This window comes from Spinacia oleracea, chromosome 4 (assembly GCF_020520425.1).
Source record: "Spinacia oleracea cultivar Varoflay chromosome 4, BTI_SOV_V1, whole genome shotgun sequence".
NCBI classification, from domain to species: Eukaryota; Viridiplantae; Streptophyta; class Magnoliopsida; order Caryophyllales; family Amaranthaceae; genus Spinacia; species Spinacia oleracea.
Window position 1 is genome coordinate 64,573,339 of NC_079490.1, and position 16,810 is coordinate 64,590,148.

The 16,810-nt window shown below is 33.7% G+C and overlaps 1 protein-coding gene across 1 annotated transcript; it reads left to right on the top strand.

Moving 5' to 3' along the window:
* Positions 1-1,440: 1,440 nt before the first annotated feature.
* On the top strand, positions 1,441-9,434 carry LOC130471585 (uncharacterized). The gene is made up of 6 exons (XM_056841798.1): positions 1,441-1,494; positions 6,908-7,041; positions 8,322-8,696; positions 8,790-8,829; positions 9,112-9,237; positions 9,333-9,434. Exons 1-6 carry the CDS (start codon positions 1,441-1,443, stop codon positions 9,432-9,434), a joined length of 831 nt encoding a protein of 276 aa, XP_056697776.1.
* Positions 9,435-16,810: the final 7,376 nt, after the last annotated feature.

A 16,810-nucleotide genomic window follows, 5' to 3' on the forward strand; every position in this document is an offset into this window, starting at 1 on the left:
AGAGCAGCTCAATATTCAATGTTCTAAATACAAGTACAAATTACAATACACAAGAAACTTTAGATTCAGACCATGAAATTTAGGTCCGATTTCAGCATTTCAAGGCCTAGCAGTGTCTCGCCAATTATAAGCGGCATTGGGTCTCTGCCACAAGCAAGCTGCTCTACCATGGCGGCATTGCCGTTTCCAAGCCGATGTTTTGAAAAGAGGAAATGAGCAAAGAGACAAAAATTCAAGGCCCTCAAGCGATAGACCTTGGGGATGTCCATTCTAGTAAAATGAGCAACAAAGAGGGACAAATCCATCGCTCGCCCATATACAATGGCACACAAAAATGGGGGCTCAAGACCCAAATACCTTTGAAATGTTGAAAAGAAGTGTTCTTCAACACTTGGCAAGTAAGGCTCTACCATAAGGGGCCAGTCAAGTATAGCATTAAACTCTTCAGGGAGGGGACATACCTCGTTGGTTCCAAAGCGGAAAACATGGTTCACTGGATCCCAAGCCTCCAAAGCAGCATGAAGAAAGTGCAAATCAAGCTTTACAAACCGGAAAGAATCAAGCACTCCAAGATGCATATCATCAAGCTCCCTTTTCTCCAACTTGCCTAACGAACCAAGCCATGCGTTCAAGGCATTTTCAAAAGAAAGAGCCATTTTATTTTCAAATAAGAAGAAGGCGAATCAAAACAAGAAGTAGAGGTGCAAAGAACTGATTTGCAAAGCCCCCTATTTATACAAGAGCCAACATTTATGGTGGTACTTTAAAGTACTACCAGCGTAGGGCGCAAGGCAGGCGCCAGGCAGACACCATGCGCAAGACCTGCCAGACGGACAACTTCAGCCTCCAACTTTATGGCATCAAGCACGCTTCTTTTCGATCCATAGTACAAAGGAATCAGCTCAAGGATTTGGCCGGATGATCCAAAAAGTTGCAAGTCGCGCAAATTCAAGTACTTCAAATCAGCACCCGGGTCAATTTCGGGTTATTTGTCCAAAATTCAAGCATTGTAGTCCTAGATCGACGTCCTAAGTCGAGTCATCATATGCATAAGAAAAAGTTGAATGTACTTTGACTTGCGCTTTTTCTAACCATAAAACCTCAGTCAAAGTGGGGGATTATAGTGGGTATATACACCCGAAAAAATGGGAAATTTTTGTCCTTTTTGCATGCATACATGTAGCCACAAATTTGAAAAATGAACACACAATGCATACCAGTTCAATTAAAACCATGCAAAAACACGCAGCAACATTTCCAAAAACCTGCGAAATTTCAAAACCATACAAATTCAACCATACTAATACAGAATCCAAATTCAACACCGTACAAATCCAACCATACAATTACGAAATTCAAGTACAAGTATCCATACAAATATCCGTACAAAAATCCCATATACAAAACAGCGCACCCAAGGCAAAGCTAGACCTTGTTCCCATGCAGGATCAGTCAGAGTCATCATCTATCTCCTCAAAAATGGGCCCTCTCCGAGTAAACTGCTCCAGCTCCCAATAAAGCTACATCCTAGGGGTCAGAGGCTCCTCCTGCGACATCTGTGAAAAATCAGGTGGCCGAGCCCGAGGAGCAGGTATAACGTTGACAGGCATAGGCACCTCTAGCTCAGAAGCCTCCTCCATAGCTGCTCGACTGCTCGAGCACTCAAATAGTTTCCTCCGGGTGTGACGAGGCATACTAGAGGCATTCAAATACAAAAATCAACATTCAAATCTAGGGATATCTCATACTAGCCCGTACAAAATTCAAAGCCTAACATCCCTTGTGGTAGTACAAGTCTGGCCAGGGACTTCTATTTCAAGAGACTATTCAGAGTCAACATCAACGCCTAGGCTATCCATGCCTAAGCAGCCATTCAAGTTCTACACCAACGCCTAGGCTATCCATGCCTAAGTAGATATTCAAGTTCTACATTAATGCCTAGGCTATCCATGCCTAAGCTAGCATTCAAGTTCTACACCTACGTCTAGGCTATCCAAGTCTATTCTTATGCGAGACCCACAAAGGTCCCCAATGAAGTGGTCATCTACAAGTTCTAAGTATAAGATTCCAAGTACAAAAGTTCAATTTCACATTCTACAAAGTTCTAAAAGTTCAAGTTCGAGATTTTATCAAATAATTTTTCATAAAAAGTACAAGAAGCCTACTATTATCTACGTTTCAACATATTCAAGATACAAGTACAAAATCATCAATGCAAGAATATTTCAAGTATAAAAATTTATCCTACATGCAATCCTAAGGTAATTTCAAGAGCAAAATTTGAAATACTTACATGGACAAGTGTAGAGCAAAATGCATAAACAACAAGGTCAAAGGGAGAGAACAATCGGACTTTCAGAGAAAAAAAGCAAGTGAAGTGTGCTCGACCAAGAGCACACCAGGGGGTATATATACACTGCCCCAGCGCTCAGCGCTGATAGGGCGTAAGGCGCGTGCCCTAACTGTCCGCGCACGCGGAAACTTAGCGCAGTCCTCGGTGCTGATTGTACGTGCTTTGGTGCTACAATTTTCTGCACCAGGCATCAAACGTTGAATCAGGATCCTTTTTGACAAATACGGGTATACATCTGTTCCATCAACACTGACAGATAAATATCTCAAGCATATAAAGTCCAGAAAATATGCGGATTCAAGCTTCCTACTCCGAGCGGACACAAGCTCCGGGGTAGTCAAAGAAATTCAAATTCCAAGAGTCAATAAAAAACTCTCTCCAGCAGTGGATACGTTCCCCAGCGGATCAAGCCTTAAACGACATATCAAGAAAATACAAAAACCCAGCTGATTCACTCCGGGTTTTCAAGATTCAAAATTCAAAATTTCAAATATCAAAATTCAAAATTCAAGATTCAAAATTCAAGATTCAAAATTTTCGATGCCAAGCTCCGTTCTAAGTCAAAGGCGCAAAATAAATACAATCCATACCAAGATTAGAGTCGTCAAGCCGCACAGAGGTAGACTTTATCCTTCTCCTAATGCTTGTCTTGTGTAGGTACCGGCGTACAAAGAATGATCTTGATTGCAGAACATCTTGACTATTCTCTATCCCATTTCGAAAACTTTGACTATCGCTTTCGTAACCGAACGCTCAGTCAAAGTGGGGGCATTTGTAGACACCAAATTCGTGTCTCCACTAATGGGATGATGACGAAACCATTATCCTTGCTAGGTGGTTGGTGCAACTCCGTGCGGAAGTCCCAATTGCTAAGATATATTCCAAAATCCAAAGTCCAACTCCCGTGCCCGTTCCCATTTCGGAACTCGGTACAAAATTCAATTTCCAAAAATCAAGTTCAAAATCTAAACACAATCTCACCCAATGGACATCTCCATTGGTTTTACAAGGCCATTTCCAATCAAAATTCCATTAAGCAATCCAAAAACGGGCGCCGACCCATAAAACCGAGCATGTCGGGCCCCGTCCAATAAAACCGAGTCCAAATTCAAATCCCGAATACAAAAGGTGGTTTTTTAGCGCTAAAAGCCAAATCGTACAAAAGGTACGATGCCAACTATTAAAAGGACAGTATCATCGTCCTTTTTTGTCAGCTTCTGCCACAAGTCATTAGCGTTGAGCACTGCCCAGGCGCTGGCCTACTTGTCCTGTAGCAGGTTAATCTCCTATATAAATCCCTCTTTTTCACCGAAAAAGATAGGGGAAATTTTTAATACAAGGTCGTAATTCATAAATTTCCTCTCAACACCAATCAATACAAAATACAATTCAATCTTCAAAACTTTAAGAATCCTACAATTTTCCTAATATCAAGAGCAATTGGGAGTTAAAATCAGAAGCATAACCTAACCCAAATAAGGTAATCCGAAACACTATTCTAAATTACTATGATCTATTATAATTTTCTACCTTTCTAATCCAAGATCCAAACTCCAATGATGTTTGTGTTTGTGTTTGAGTTCATACTCATGACAAACTAGGAAAAATATACAAAGGTGCAATCTTTAGGAGAATTTCATTCATGAAATCTCTCTCAAATGATTTTCCAAGCACCATTTCAATAATCAAAGGCAAGTTTTAAGCTTTGTGTTCAAAAATAATCAGTAAAATGAGGAACTTTGACTCTTGAAAGATTTTCTCTTTAAAACAATCATCATACAATCTTACAAAATCCAAACTTTTTCAAAAGTTCAAGGATGTTTATGAAAAGTGTAATCCCTTTTCTAAACTAGAACACATGAACATTCAAGTTCATAATACAAAATTCAATGTTCAAGTTCAATGATGTTTAAATTAGAGAAAACTCTCTTTAAACTAGAACATTTCAAATCATGCAGTATGTTAAAGATGAGATTTTTCTAGCATGAAATCTCTTAGTCTTTGATGTTGAACCTCCCTTTTCAAGTTCAAGTTCTATTTCAAGTTCAAGTTATGTTTCAAGTTCTATTTCAAGTCCTATTTCAATGTCAAAAATCAATGACACTTTAAGATGAGCAACTCATCTAAAGTTAAGATTTTTAGAGAATTGAATACGTGTCGGGCAAACTTATTATTAAGAAGTTGTTTGGCATTCGGATTTCAAATACAATAGTGCTCTTTCAATATTGCAATTTCAATAATGCACCTTTATCCGATTAATTTGCTTAAGTGATGATTGTTATTACTATTTCTTTTATTATTACTATGATTGCATTTATAATATCGCACCCTTTACTTGTTGTTTTCAAGGGAATGTGGTTTTGCACCTAAACGGTGTTGTACGCATTTCAATAATTCCTTGTCTACTTGTGATGATGCTTTACTTGATTATTCAATTCATCACCAAACATGCTAAATACAACAAAATAAAAAGGTTACATCACGCTTAACGAAGATAATATTTGGAAAAAACGGCCTTAGGTTCCTTAAATTAACTTTAAATTAAGCAAAGTGACCACGTACAAGTTGCAATCTCAATGATTCTAAATGCATGATTCAACCAACCTACACTACTACAAAAATTGGCTAAGAAACCATGCCAAATAAGCAAAAGAGACCATAAAAGGTATGGTTTATATCTCAATGGTCTCTTAGCATAAGAAACCATGCTTTTGATGTGGTAAGTTAGAATGAACAAAGAAACCATAATTTAAACATATTTGGTTTCCTTAATGCATTTTTTATTCACATATTAAGAAGGCAAAGAGATCCATTTTCTATACAAAGGCAACGCACGGATGGTGCAGGCGCGTGCACATAGAGGAAGGTGCACCTGCACCAAAACGCAGAAAAATAAGAATAAAACCCAAAAACTTAAAAATACCACAAAACACGTAAAAGAACTTAATATAATAAAAAGAAAGAACATCAGGAAGTAAACGAAAAGAACAATAAGTAAAACAGGAAAGAACAATAAGTAAAAACCACAAAAAAAAAACTTAAAAAAACCACAAAAAACGTAAAAGAACTTAATATACTAAAAAGAAAGAACATTAGGAAGTAAACGAAAAGAACAATAAGTAAAACAGAAAAGAACAATCATATTAAAAACCAAAAAGGTACAAAGAAGAACAGAACGATTTCTCTGTTCTAATAAACTTTAAAAAGAACAAGTACTTTAAAAAATAACAAGTACTTCAAAAAAAGAACACGAAAAAATGCAACAGTAGAACACAAAAAACACGTAAAAGAACATAATACACTAAAAAGAAATAACATCAGGAAGTAAACGAAAACAAAAGAAAAAAAAGGAAAGAACAATCATATTAAAAACCAAAAAGGTGAAAACAAGAAAAGAACGATTTCTCTGTCCTAATAAACTATAAAAAGAGCAAGTACTTTAAAAAAGAACATGACAAATGCAACAGTAGAACACCAAAAAAAAAGTATCGATAATGAAAAAAAAACCTAGAAAAGAACAAAAACAAAAATAATAGAAAAAGGACAAATAATTCAAGAACTAAAACAAAGATTTTATATGCCTTCAAAAAAAATCACTTTCTTTTTCTTTATGAAAAAGAACAAAAGAAATCAATGAAAAGAACAACAGAAACATAATAAAAAGAAAAAAACCGCCAAACAAAAGTTTTTATTTGAAAATATGGAACGTGGCGAGAAAAAAAAACCGCAAAACAGAAGTGTTCCAATGAAAAAAATGGAACGTGGCATGTAATTTCTCTCTCCTCAATATCTTTTAATAAAAAAATTAAATAAGTTATTTCTCTCTCCTCATTTTGTATTTTAAAAAATTAAAAAATAGAGTACTGTTTAAAATATAAAAAATTTAAATTATAATTAAAGTAAAAAAAAGAAATAAAAATCAAATTCAAAAATACTAACAACAACGTTGTACAAGCTAAAAAAAAGAACATAATCACTCAAGAAAAAGAACACAAACGAGACTCAAACGAACATCATTTTCTTTACTTATCAGCCAAAAGAACAAAAAGAGAGGACGAACAGAACAACAAAAATAGAATTAAAAAAAAAAGATGTTGAAATTTGAAAATACTGTAGCATTTATTTTCTCTCTCCTCAATTTTTCTTATATAAATAGATAATTGATTGCGACATTCATTTGCACACTCAACCTACATGCAATTAAACTTCAACCCACCAATTATCAAAAACTTCTCAAAAACCTTTCAAATTCTTACAAATCCGAAACAAATAATTTGCAATTCTACTATTTTCTCTCTAAAAAATTCGCCAATTTTTTATTTGAATTGATAATCTGGTTACAAAAACTTGAACCATAACAATTGAAAATGGGTAAATCGAAAAAAGGAGAAGAAGTTGATGCGACATGTTCTAATAAGTAAGAATTCAACTTCACTTTCCTCTTTTTTTCTGAATTTCAAGTGAATTTTAATTTTTAGTGAATTTTTCATGAATTTTAATTTTTGATGAAATTTCATTTAAAGCGATGATGTTCCTTTGACGACCACTTTGTAGGATATAAGAAACAAAAAGAGGAAGGACAAACAAATTACACCAATAATTGATGCAGATTTGTTGGAAAGTATCAACAAAGAAAATCCAGTAACTGAAGAAGAAGAAGAAGAAGAAGAAGAAGAAGAAGAAAGCGAGTAAGTTCTTTTTTCATTTTTAAACAGAGATCCAGGTTCTTTTACACCTGCTGTTTGTTCTTTTGGTTTGCCTTAATGTTCTAATTACAATAACGAAACCGACTACATTTTGATGAATTTAAAAGTAGATCCACATTTATGTTTTTTTTCGAGTTAAAAGAACAATGAATGTTGACTCAAAAGAACAGTGACTATTAAAATTTTAAAAAAAAATCAATGTAGACGTAACACAGATCTATGTTCTTTTATTTATTTAATGGCTGTTCTTTTCATTTGCCCTACTGTTCTATTTACAATGACGAAAACCTCTATGTTTTGACGAACTTAAAACTAGATCTATAATTTTGTTCTTATCTAATGAATTTGATCTATGTTCTTTTTTAAAATGTATTTTAATTAACTGTCTCATAAAAACTTAAAAGAACAATCCGTGCAGATTAAAAGAACAACCAATGTACACTCAAAAGAAGAGTAGCAATTAAATTTAAAAAACTATCAATGTAGACTTAAAAAGAACAATCCATCTAGAGTAAAAGAACAGTCCATGTAGACTTAAAAGAACACTTGGCATTAAAAGAACAATCAATGAAGAGTTAAAAGATCAATCAGTGTAGATTTGATGAGATGGTGTTATTTTTACCTATTGTTAAATGTATTCTAAAGAATAAAAAGAACAACCAATCACGACAAAAAGAACAAACCATGTAGATTTAAAAGACAAACCTAAAATTGTTAGCACACAGTAAAAGAACACTTATTAAAAAGAACATAAGAAAAGGAACATATAAGCGTACCTTGATCAATACTTGATCAACATTTATCAACAACATCAACATAAATCTTCAGAAATTGATCACAATCCTCTTGAATTTCATGCTCTGCTCCGAATTTCTTTCTACGAAAATTAGCAAAATTGCATTTGTTCCTCTCCTGAGAACTAGTATTCTCTTTAATTCACTTATTCTCAAAAAACTAGAATGATACAGCAAAAAGTTGGAGAGAGAAGAAAGTAGAAATCGCATTTCACTCTTTCTCTGTCTTAAATTCTCTCTTCTGTTGAGAGAAAATAAAACCTCTCATCTTTCTCTCTCTAAAATGTGTTGCTAAAATTATGAAATGATGAATGGTTGAGATTATGGAGGACAAACATTATTTATATAGTATCTGAAAAAATAGAAAAATCAGATGAATAAGATATTGTACAAGTGTGTAGGATGAGAACTGTGCACTTGTTTTTTTGTTGTTCTTTTTTTCATAACATGTGTTCTTTTTTATAATAGTCTTTCCAAACAAAGGAAATCATTGCAAGAGCAACAGAAGATGGTGCAAGAACTACAAAGAAAGCTGATAGAACAGGAAAAGAAGCTGGAGATGAGAGAACAAAAAAAGATGGTTGAGAAAGAAATGGAAGATAAAGAAAAAAATTCAATCGAAGATCCTGAGAAGCAGGAAGAACATGAAAAGGATGAGGATGAGGTAAAAGTGCCTGAAGGGCAGGAAGAACCTGAGAGGAAAGATGAAGCAGATGGAACAAACACGGAAACAGTTCCCATGTTACAAAATGAAATGAAGAAAGATGGACAAGAAGCTGGCGAGGAACCTCAAAAATCAAAGGGGAAATCTAAGAAAACAGTACCAAACAGAAAAAGAACAAGGTAACTTTATCATAAAATAAAATGGTGTTCTTTTTATTTGCTATGTTGTTCTTTTTGTTACTACTAATGTTCTTTTGTTTTGGTCAACATAAGTCCAATGCTGAAGGAAGAATTTCCTGCTCTTATCAAAGAGGTTAAGTAGGAATTGGAGGATGCACAGAGGAAAAAGAACCTGTTCCCTGCTGAGAATGTTCCAAAAGAAAAAATTGCCCCAATTGCTAAGAAGGGGAAAGGAGTTACTTTGGAAAAGACCGCAGCACTCAAGATAAACTTCACATTACCCTCTTTGTATATTTTTTTTATTTACCTCAATGTTATACTATAATAGAGATAATTGATGTGTTTTATATAAAGAATGTTCTTTTTTTCTGTCTGTTGTTCTTTACACCATTATTTATGTTCTTTTTTCATTCAGAGGGGTAGCAAAATTAATCAGATAGTTGTGAGGGAAGTTTATAAAGACGAGGAAGATGAAGAAGAAGGTGAAGAAGAAGTGGAAAGTGAGGCTGTAATAAAGAAGGGGAAAAGAGTAGTTGAGAAGGTCAAAGAATTTCTCTAGTTATTTGTTCTTTTTATTCGTTATAATGTTCTTTTACACCCTGTCTAATGTTCTTTTATGTTTGTTCTTTTTTCCAGAGAGGTACAAAAGGTAAACAAATTGTTGTTGCTGATGAGGTCATGGAGGATATGGATGATGAGGAAGAAAATGCTTTGGTTGTTGCCAAACCAAAAGGCTGAAGAGAGGAAACTGAATCTAAGGCAAACTCCGCAATTGATGATGCGATTCTTGAAAGGAATTGGATCTGATGAAGACGCTCATGTAAGTAAACAACAAGCCATCACGGAGTTAGGCTTTGGATCTCTTCTGCAACTTGACATCCCACAAAACGAAAGTCCATTCCCGTACGAGTTGGTTCAGAATTTTAACTCGTCCGACCAGACCTTGAATCTAGGAAAATCTTCTCTTGATATTACCATAGAGGATGTATACTTGGTGTACGGTATACCTATTAGAGGAGCTCCGGTGGTGGAATGGACTGATGAACAAGATCCACAAGTCATGAGGATTTTAGCTGAATTTTGGGCGTACTGGAAAGTGAGGTGTGGATGCCCAAAATTGAAAACAATGATTCAAAAACTGATCAAAGATGAGACTCCAGTTGATGATAACTGGAAAAGATCTTTCCTAGTGGTTGCAGTTAACACCTGCATTAAATCCACTACCAATATATCGGTATACATCAAAATTATTTTGTTTCTCATTAATGTTCTTTTGTTTGCGTTTTATGTTCTTTTGTGTCTCATTAATATTTTTATAGTTCTTTTATTTGTTAGTTAAATTCCATGTTCTTTCTTTGTCTGTCACTGTTCTTTTATCTCTTTCTGATGTTCCTTTATTTTCTATTGAATGTCCTATTGTTGTACTTTCCTTTATTTGGATTTTAGTTGTGTTCTTTTCAGTTGTATTCAATGTTCTTTTCCTCGTCTTTCATTGTTCTTTTCTCTCAGTTTAATGTTCCTTTCTTTTATTTTGAATGTTATATTTTCTTATTCTATTTAAAAACATAATTAATGTTCTTTTCTTATATATTTTTCTGTTTCAAAAGCCAAACTTCATATTCCTAGCAAGCACTGTTGATTTGGAGCAGGTGAGGAATCTGAATTGGTGCCAGTATGCCTACACCAGCCTTCTTGGGGCAACTAAGTACTTGAATGTGGACCGTAGCATATGGTTTGCTGGTCCACTACCATTTCTAATGGTAAATTTCAATCATTAAGCTAGCATTTCCCTTTTTTGTATATTACTTTCATCTTCTTTTTTCATCTAACTAACAATAAAGTATTTTGTTTTTGTTAAATTAGGTATGTTATTTCGGTTGGGTGCAATGGAAGAGTACCCTCCAAGGAACTTCCCTCTAATTTCTTGCTGGAGAAGAAATATGATAAGCAGCAGGGTACCCAATGACAATGCTACAGGCTTTGGACATGGAGTGATTCTTGACCGAATTCAAGGTCCACCTTAGCAGCAACTATACAGGGATGAGATCGAGCTTCTCAGACAGCAACAAGCACAGAATCAACAACAACCACCACAACTTATTCTTCAACTACCACAACAACCAGCAGCAAATCAACAACCACAGCAACAACAATAACACCAAGAGAACACCAACAACCTATCTGGTTCACAAATGATGTGCTTGAAGCACATCAAGGTTCACCAGTGACTCACCTCGGCGATGACAAGGATATGCCACAGCAACAGGCACACCCCAGTGAGGAAGCAAAAGTCCCTTCTACAATTGAGGTAAAAATTAAATACACTTAACACAACCATTGCATTTATTTTTTTAACGTTTTTGTTCAAATGTTCTTTTTCATACAACGAATGTTCTTTTACATCCTCAATATGTTCTTTTTTCCTACCATGTTCTTTTGCATTCTGTGTTTATGTTCTTTTTATCAAAAACTAGTTCTTTACATTCTTGAACATGTTCTTTTGTAAGTTTATTCATGTTATTTCAGCATGTTCTTTTTTCTTAAAAGATGTTCTTTCTTTCATGCCACTAGTTCTTTACATTCTTAAACATGTTCTTTTATAAGTTTAAGCATGTTACTTAAGCATGTTCTTTTATTTCTTAAAACATGTTCTTTCGATCTTTAAGAATATTTTTTAGCTCTTGATGCATGTTCTTTCAACACCCTCCCTTGTTATTTTTTTCATTCGAATGTTCTTTTTCATCATTCAGTCCTTAAATGATGTTCTTTAATTTTGTTATTGTTAAATAGGAATTCCATGCTGAATTCACTAAAACCACTACTGCACTCAGTAGTGTCATGAACAAGTTCAACGACTTATTGTCGTTGTCTAGAAAGTTCTTTAACACTACTATTGATGTCAAAAAAAAAGTCTTCCATTCAATATGCCAAAAACGTGGCCAAAATGCTCTGGAACTGAAATTCCAGTTATTTTTTAGAAGGGCAAGTCGACGCAAGAGGAGCAAGAAGGAAGGAATACTGAGGAGAATGGTTCAATCCTCAGTCAAGACAAAGAATTTTTCAGCTCAGACTACTTCATAATACTATTTGATGAAGCAGTACGAAAGGCAACAGTAGGAAATGAAAGAAAGGAAACAGAGGAATCTAAGGATGTTTCATTAGATTTGCCACCATTTTTAACACCTCTGAATATGCCTTCCCAGCCTAATGTGTTTGGTGATTTGACATTGAAGCTTGGAATGGCTTCCGCTTCAAATCCTCCTCCTCAGGCACACGACTACGAAGAGGAAATGAATTTGGAAGCAATCTTGGCAAACAAAACTTTAACTCAACGTGATATGGAGACAATTTCTGGGGACAACAAAGATGATGCTGACAAAGAACAGCCACCTACAGAAAAAACTGAGTATGCGTTCTTTTAAAACAGTTCACATACACATGTATAATAAATATGTGACTGTTTTCTTTCATTATTCAGAGTGTTCTTTTATAAACAATTATTTTTTCTTTTATTCGTTGAATTTGTTCTTATTAATAATTTTGTGTCTTTATACAATTATTTAAGTGATCTTTTCTTTCTTTTATTCAGAATGTTCCTTTTATATATTTCTTTATGTTCTTTTCTATCTTAAGTTTAATATCTTCCTACTTTTAATATTACTTTTATGTTTATTTCATTACACTTTTGTTCTTTAAGTCTACTCATAGTGTTCTTTTCTTTTTTCTGTAATACACAGAGAGCCTGAAAGTGTGAGATCAGATATTGAAGATTTAATCAAAGGAGCTAAAGATGGAAACCCAAATTCTCCAAGCTTTAGAATTGAAGAATCCGAGTTTAAGACTCCGACTGCCGTTTAGTCGTAGACCGAAATGGAAACTCCGTCAATGTTCCTGAAGTAAGACTACTGTATTTTATTATTACAAGTTATTTTCGTGTATTTTTCAAAATATAATTTTTCATAATCTTTAATTAAATGTTCTTTTCTTTCACTCTTTTGTTCTTTTTATCCATAGTAAAATATTCTTTTCTTTCCACTCTTATAGCACTCCAAGCGCGGTTTCTCGTAGACAGAAAATGCAACTCCATCTATGAACATAAAGTAAGACTACTCCATTTTATTTTTACAAGTTATTTTTCGTTTATTTTTTAAAATATAATTTTTCATAATCATTTATAAAATGTTCTTTTCTTTTCACTTTGTTGTTCTTTTTATTGTATGTCTGTATTCGTTTTTCCCTCTAATGTGTTCTTTTTACTTTATAATGTCTTTGTTTTCATAAGTGAGGAAGAGGATCCAGATATGGTACAAGTACCTGCACTTGTTAAGAGAAAGAAAAATGTTCCCGTCAAGTTACGGTCACCCTTCTTAACTTAGTATTCACACCTACTGGTTGGGGAAGATCAGTTGGATCAAAAAGAAAAGGACATGCGATGCTTACTGGATTATGCATTTGGAGAGGGAAGACCAACGTAAGTATTTTTATACTATTACAAGTATTTTAATGTAGATGTTCTTTTTGTACCGTTTCATGTTCTTATGGCAATATTATTTTCATTCTTAAAACAGTCAGGTGTTGTACACTGATGATTAGAATATAGTTACCAGAGTAGAGTTTCAAACCCTTGGTATATATTTAATCATTGAAATTTTAAATGTTCTTTTAAATGTTGTAGGTGTTCCTTTTACTCATATTTTTGTTCTTTTCCTTCTAAACAGCTCCAGATGTCTGGGTGATGAATAATGTTATTGACACTTTTGCAAGAATACTGAATGATGATCCAGATCAAAGTGTCAAGAGTAACTTGAAATTCTATTTCTAGACAATTCCTTTCATAAGTTTTAAGATCACTAAAAATTCATTTTTCATATTTCTTCAGTTTTTTTTTATTATATAAGATATATTTACAATTTTTTTTTTGTTGCAGAATATGCTCTGGCAGAATGATTCGTATGGTGGATCATAGGATAGCCAAGCAACCGAGGAGAAACGGTTGGAAAATTTTATTGCAAGTGTAAGGCATGAGTATGTAACCGCTGGTGTGTTAAGTCTTTAAAGGGATTCCATCTGGTAAAATTATAAAATTGTTCTCTTCTTTCTTTGCATATGTTCGTTTTCCTTTGTCTAATGTTCTTTTCTCTGCTTGTAGTTGTTCTTTCCGGTGTGGTCTGGTGAACATTTTTATTTGATTCTAATCAACCAGAAGGCGAAGAAGGTGGAGATCATTGACAATCTCACTTTACCTGAAGGAATAACATATGATGATAAATATAAGACATTTGCAGAGAGAACTGTAAGTCTATTTGCATAAATTCGTCTTATATATTTTATTTTGTACTTTTATACTTTTGTTCTTTTATTTGTTATTGTTTGTTCTTTTACTAATTTATATTGTTCTTTTTGCATTCGGATCATTTCAGTTTGAAGCATGGACAATATTTGCAGCACAAGAGGGACATCCATTGAGGAAGGCACGAATTTCGACATATGAAAAGGTGTTGCTTGAAATGCCATGGAAAAATAGAATAAACAAGACTGATTGTGGGGTATATGCAATGAGGCATATGGAGACCTACAAAGGCAACCAGACGTGGAATTGTGGCTTCAAAAACACAGATGAAGATGTAAGTACATTTTGAATATATGTACTTATATTATTTTAATATATAATCTTCTAATATTGCACTATTTTTTGTTTTTAGAAGGACTATATTTGCAAGCTGAGAATGCGGTACAGTGGTGAAATCTTATTATCCGCTCTGAACAAAAAGCATGAGCTAATGTATCTAGCATTGAAGAGAGCTAATCAAGTAGAATAGTTGGTGTGTTTTCATGAAGGCATGAACATGGTTACTTTTCATTAGAAGTAAGCTTTTAAAAACAATGGTTTATTCAGTAGATATCAGTGTAGTTATTATTGAAATTATGGGTTGTTCTTTTGAACAAGTATCGTGTTCTTTTTTAAACAATTAGATGTTCTATTAGTTGCAGATATGAATGTTGTCTAGATAGTTTGGATATTTTAAGCAATATTTCAACTAAAGGTTCCAAAGTTGTTCCTTCACTATTTTAACAAGTTCCTTTCAATCCAGAAACAAGTTCTTCTATATCATGGGACATGTTCTTTCTATTCCAATATTCTTTTATTCTCTTTTAGCATGTTCTTTTCACATTTGAAGCATTTAAGCATGTACTCGTATGCAATAATTTTGCAATGTAATAATATATATTGTAATTGCACAAAAAGTAAAACAAAAATATATACAACTAAAAATTCTCATTTAAAAATATTGATTGAGCGAAACATTAGTAACCCGTAATAACATAAGCATCACGTAAAAATCTACATCAAAAAAAGTAAAAGAACATTCATGAGAATACAAAAGGAAAATGATAAAAAAAAAACAACAAATTAAAAATCAAAATATTACCAATCGTGAAATGAATCTACAAGGGATGTATGTGTACTCCAAAATAATCATCTGGAATAAAAGTTTCCAACTGTGAATTTGAAGATACTGGATGAACCAAGACACCACCAGCAGTAGGTTTATGATACGCTGGATAAAAAAAAGAACAAAAAAGGGGTCAAAAAGAATATTTAAGAGATGAAAAAGAACGTAAAACAATTTCAATAGAACATGTTTAACTGAAAGTAAAAGAAATCTAGAACAACAACATAGAAAAAAAGAACAAGCATAACCAAAAAGAAGAAATTAGAGAAACAAAAGAACAAATTAAGATATGAAATAGAACACTTCACCTGATCAGAACATTGTTTTATGTTCTTTCATCCATAAAAAGAACATTTTTGAGGTGAAAAAGAACATAAAACAATTTCAATAGAACATGTTAAACTGAAAGTAAAAGAACATCTAGAACAAAAATAGAGAAAAAACGAAAAAGGAAAACTAAAAAGAACAAATTTGAGAAACAAAAGAACAAATGAATATATGAAATAGAACACTTCACCTGATCAGTAGATTGTTTTATGTTCTTTCATCAATAAATAGAACATTTTAGAGAACAAAAAGAACATAAAAAAAATTTCAATAGAACATGTTAAACTGAGAGTAAAAGAACATCTAGAACAACAATAGAGAAAAAACGAACAAGGAAAACCAAAAAGAACAAATTTGAGAAACAAAAGAACAAATTAATAATATGAAATAGAACACTTCGCCTGATCAGTAGACTGCGTTTCCTCCCTCAAATTATCAACATGTCTTTCTCTTCTCTTGTTCCAACCTTTCAATTTATTGCGTTTCTTCTCAACAATTCCTTTTGGCCTAACATTCCTCTCATTAGTCTTTTCATTCCCTTTCTTGTTCTTCTTAATTCTCTTTGGTGGATTTTTAATCATTGTTGGAATAACTTCTTCAACAATCGGTTCCTCAACAATCGGTTCCTGCAAAACTGGTTATGTTGAAAGCTCAAAAGCATCAAGTAAAGTTTCATTGCGCACGAAATTGTTTGATGAATCATCAGCCCCTCCAACTCCACCAATGTACTCCTTAACTTTAGTTGACATATCCAGCACACCTGTATCAATAATCTCCCTTGCAGCCGGATAGTGTTGAGCTTCATTTATAACTTTAATGCAACTCCTAATGGTTTGCATCCTCCACACCGATGCAGAAACAACACTTACTTCATTATCTCTATCTTCTCCCTCCTCAACAATTGTATTCATAGCCTCTTTTGTCCATCTCTTCATAATGTATCGATTGGGAAGCCTTTCAACATTATGGACAATAAAAACTCGAAGGATATGAGAACAAAGAATGACTATTTCTCCAAATGACTTGCAAGTACAATCAACATCCATGTCTAACTCATTAAATCTGACATTGTGTCTAATGAAATCCTTTGTAGGATTCCCAACAATATACTCAGAAACTGGATACTCAAAACGAATCCGTTCACTCCTCAAACCAACGGCTTTGATGAATCGTTGCTCAAATATCAAATATGTTGCAATAGTGTACACATCCCGGGCATGCAAACATAACATGTTATCCGAACATGCATAATACTTATTACCAGTAGTAGAATTATAATCTCCCGTGTGCTCCTTACTTCTCCAAAAAACACTTATAAAAATCACATAAACC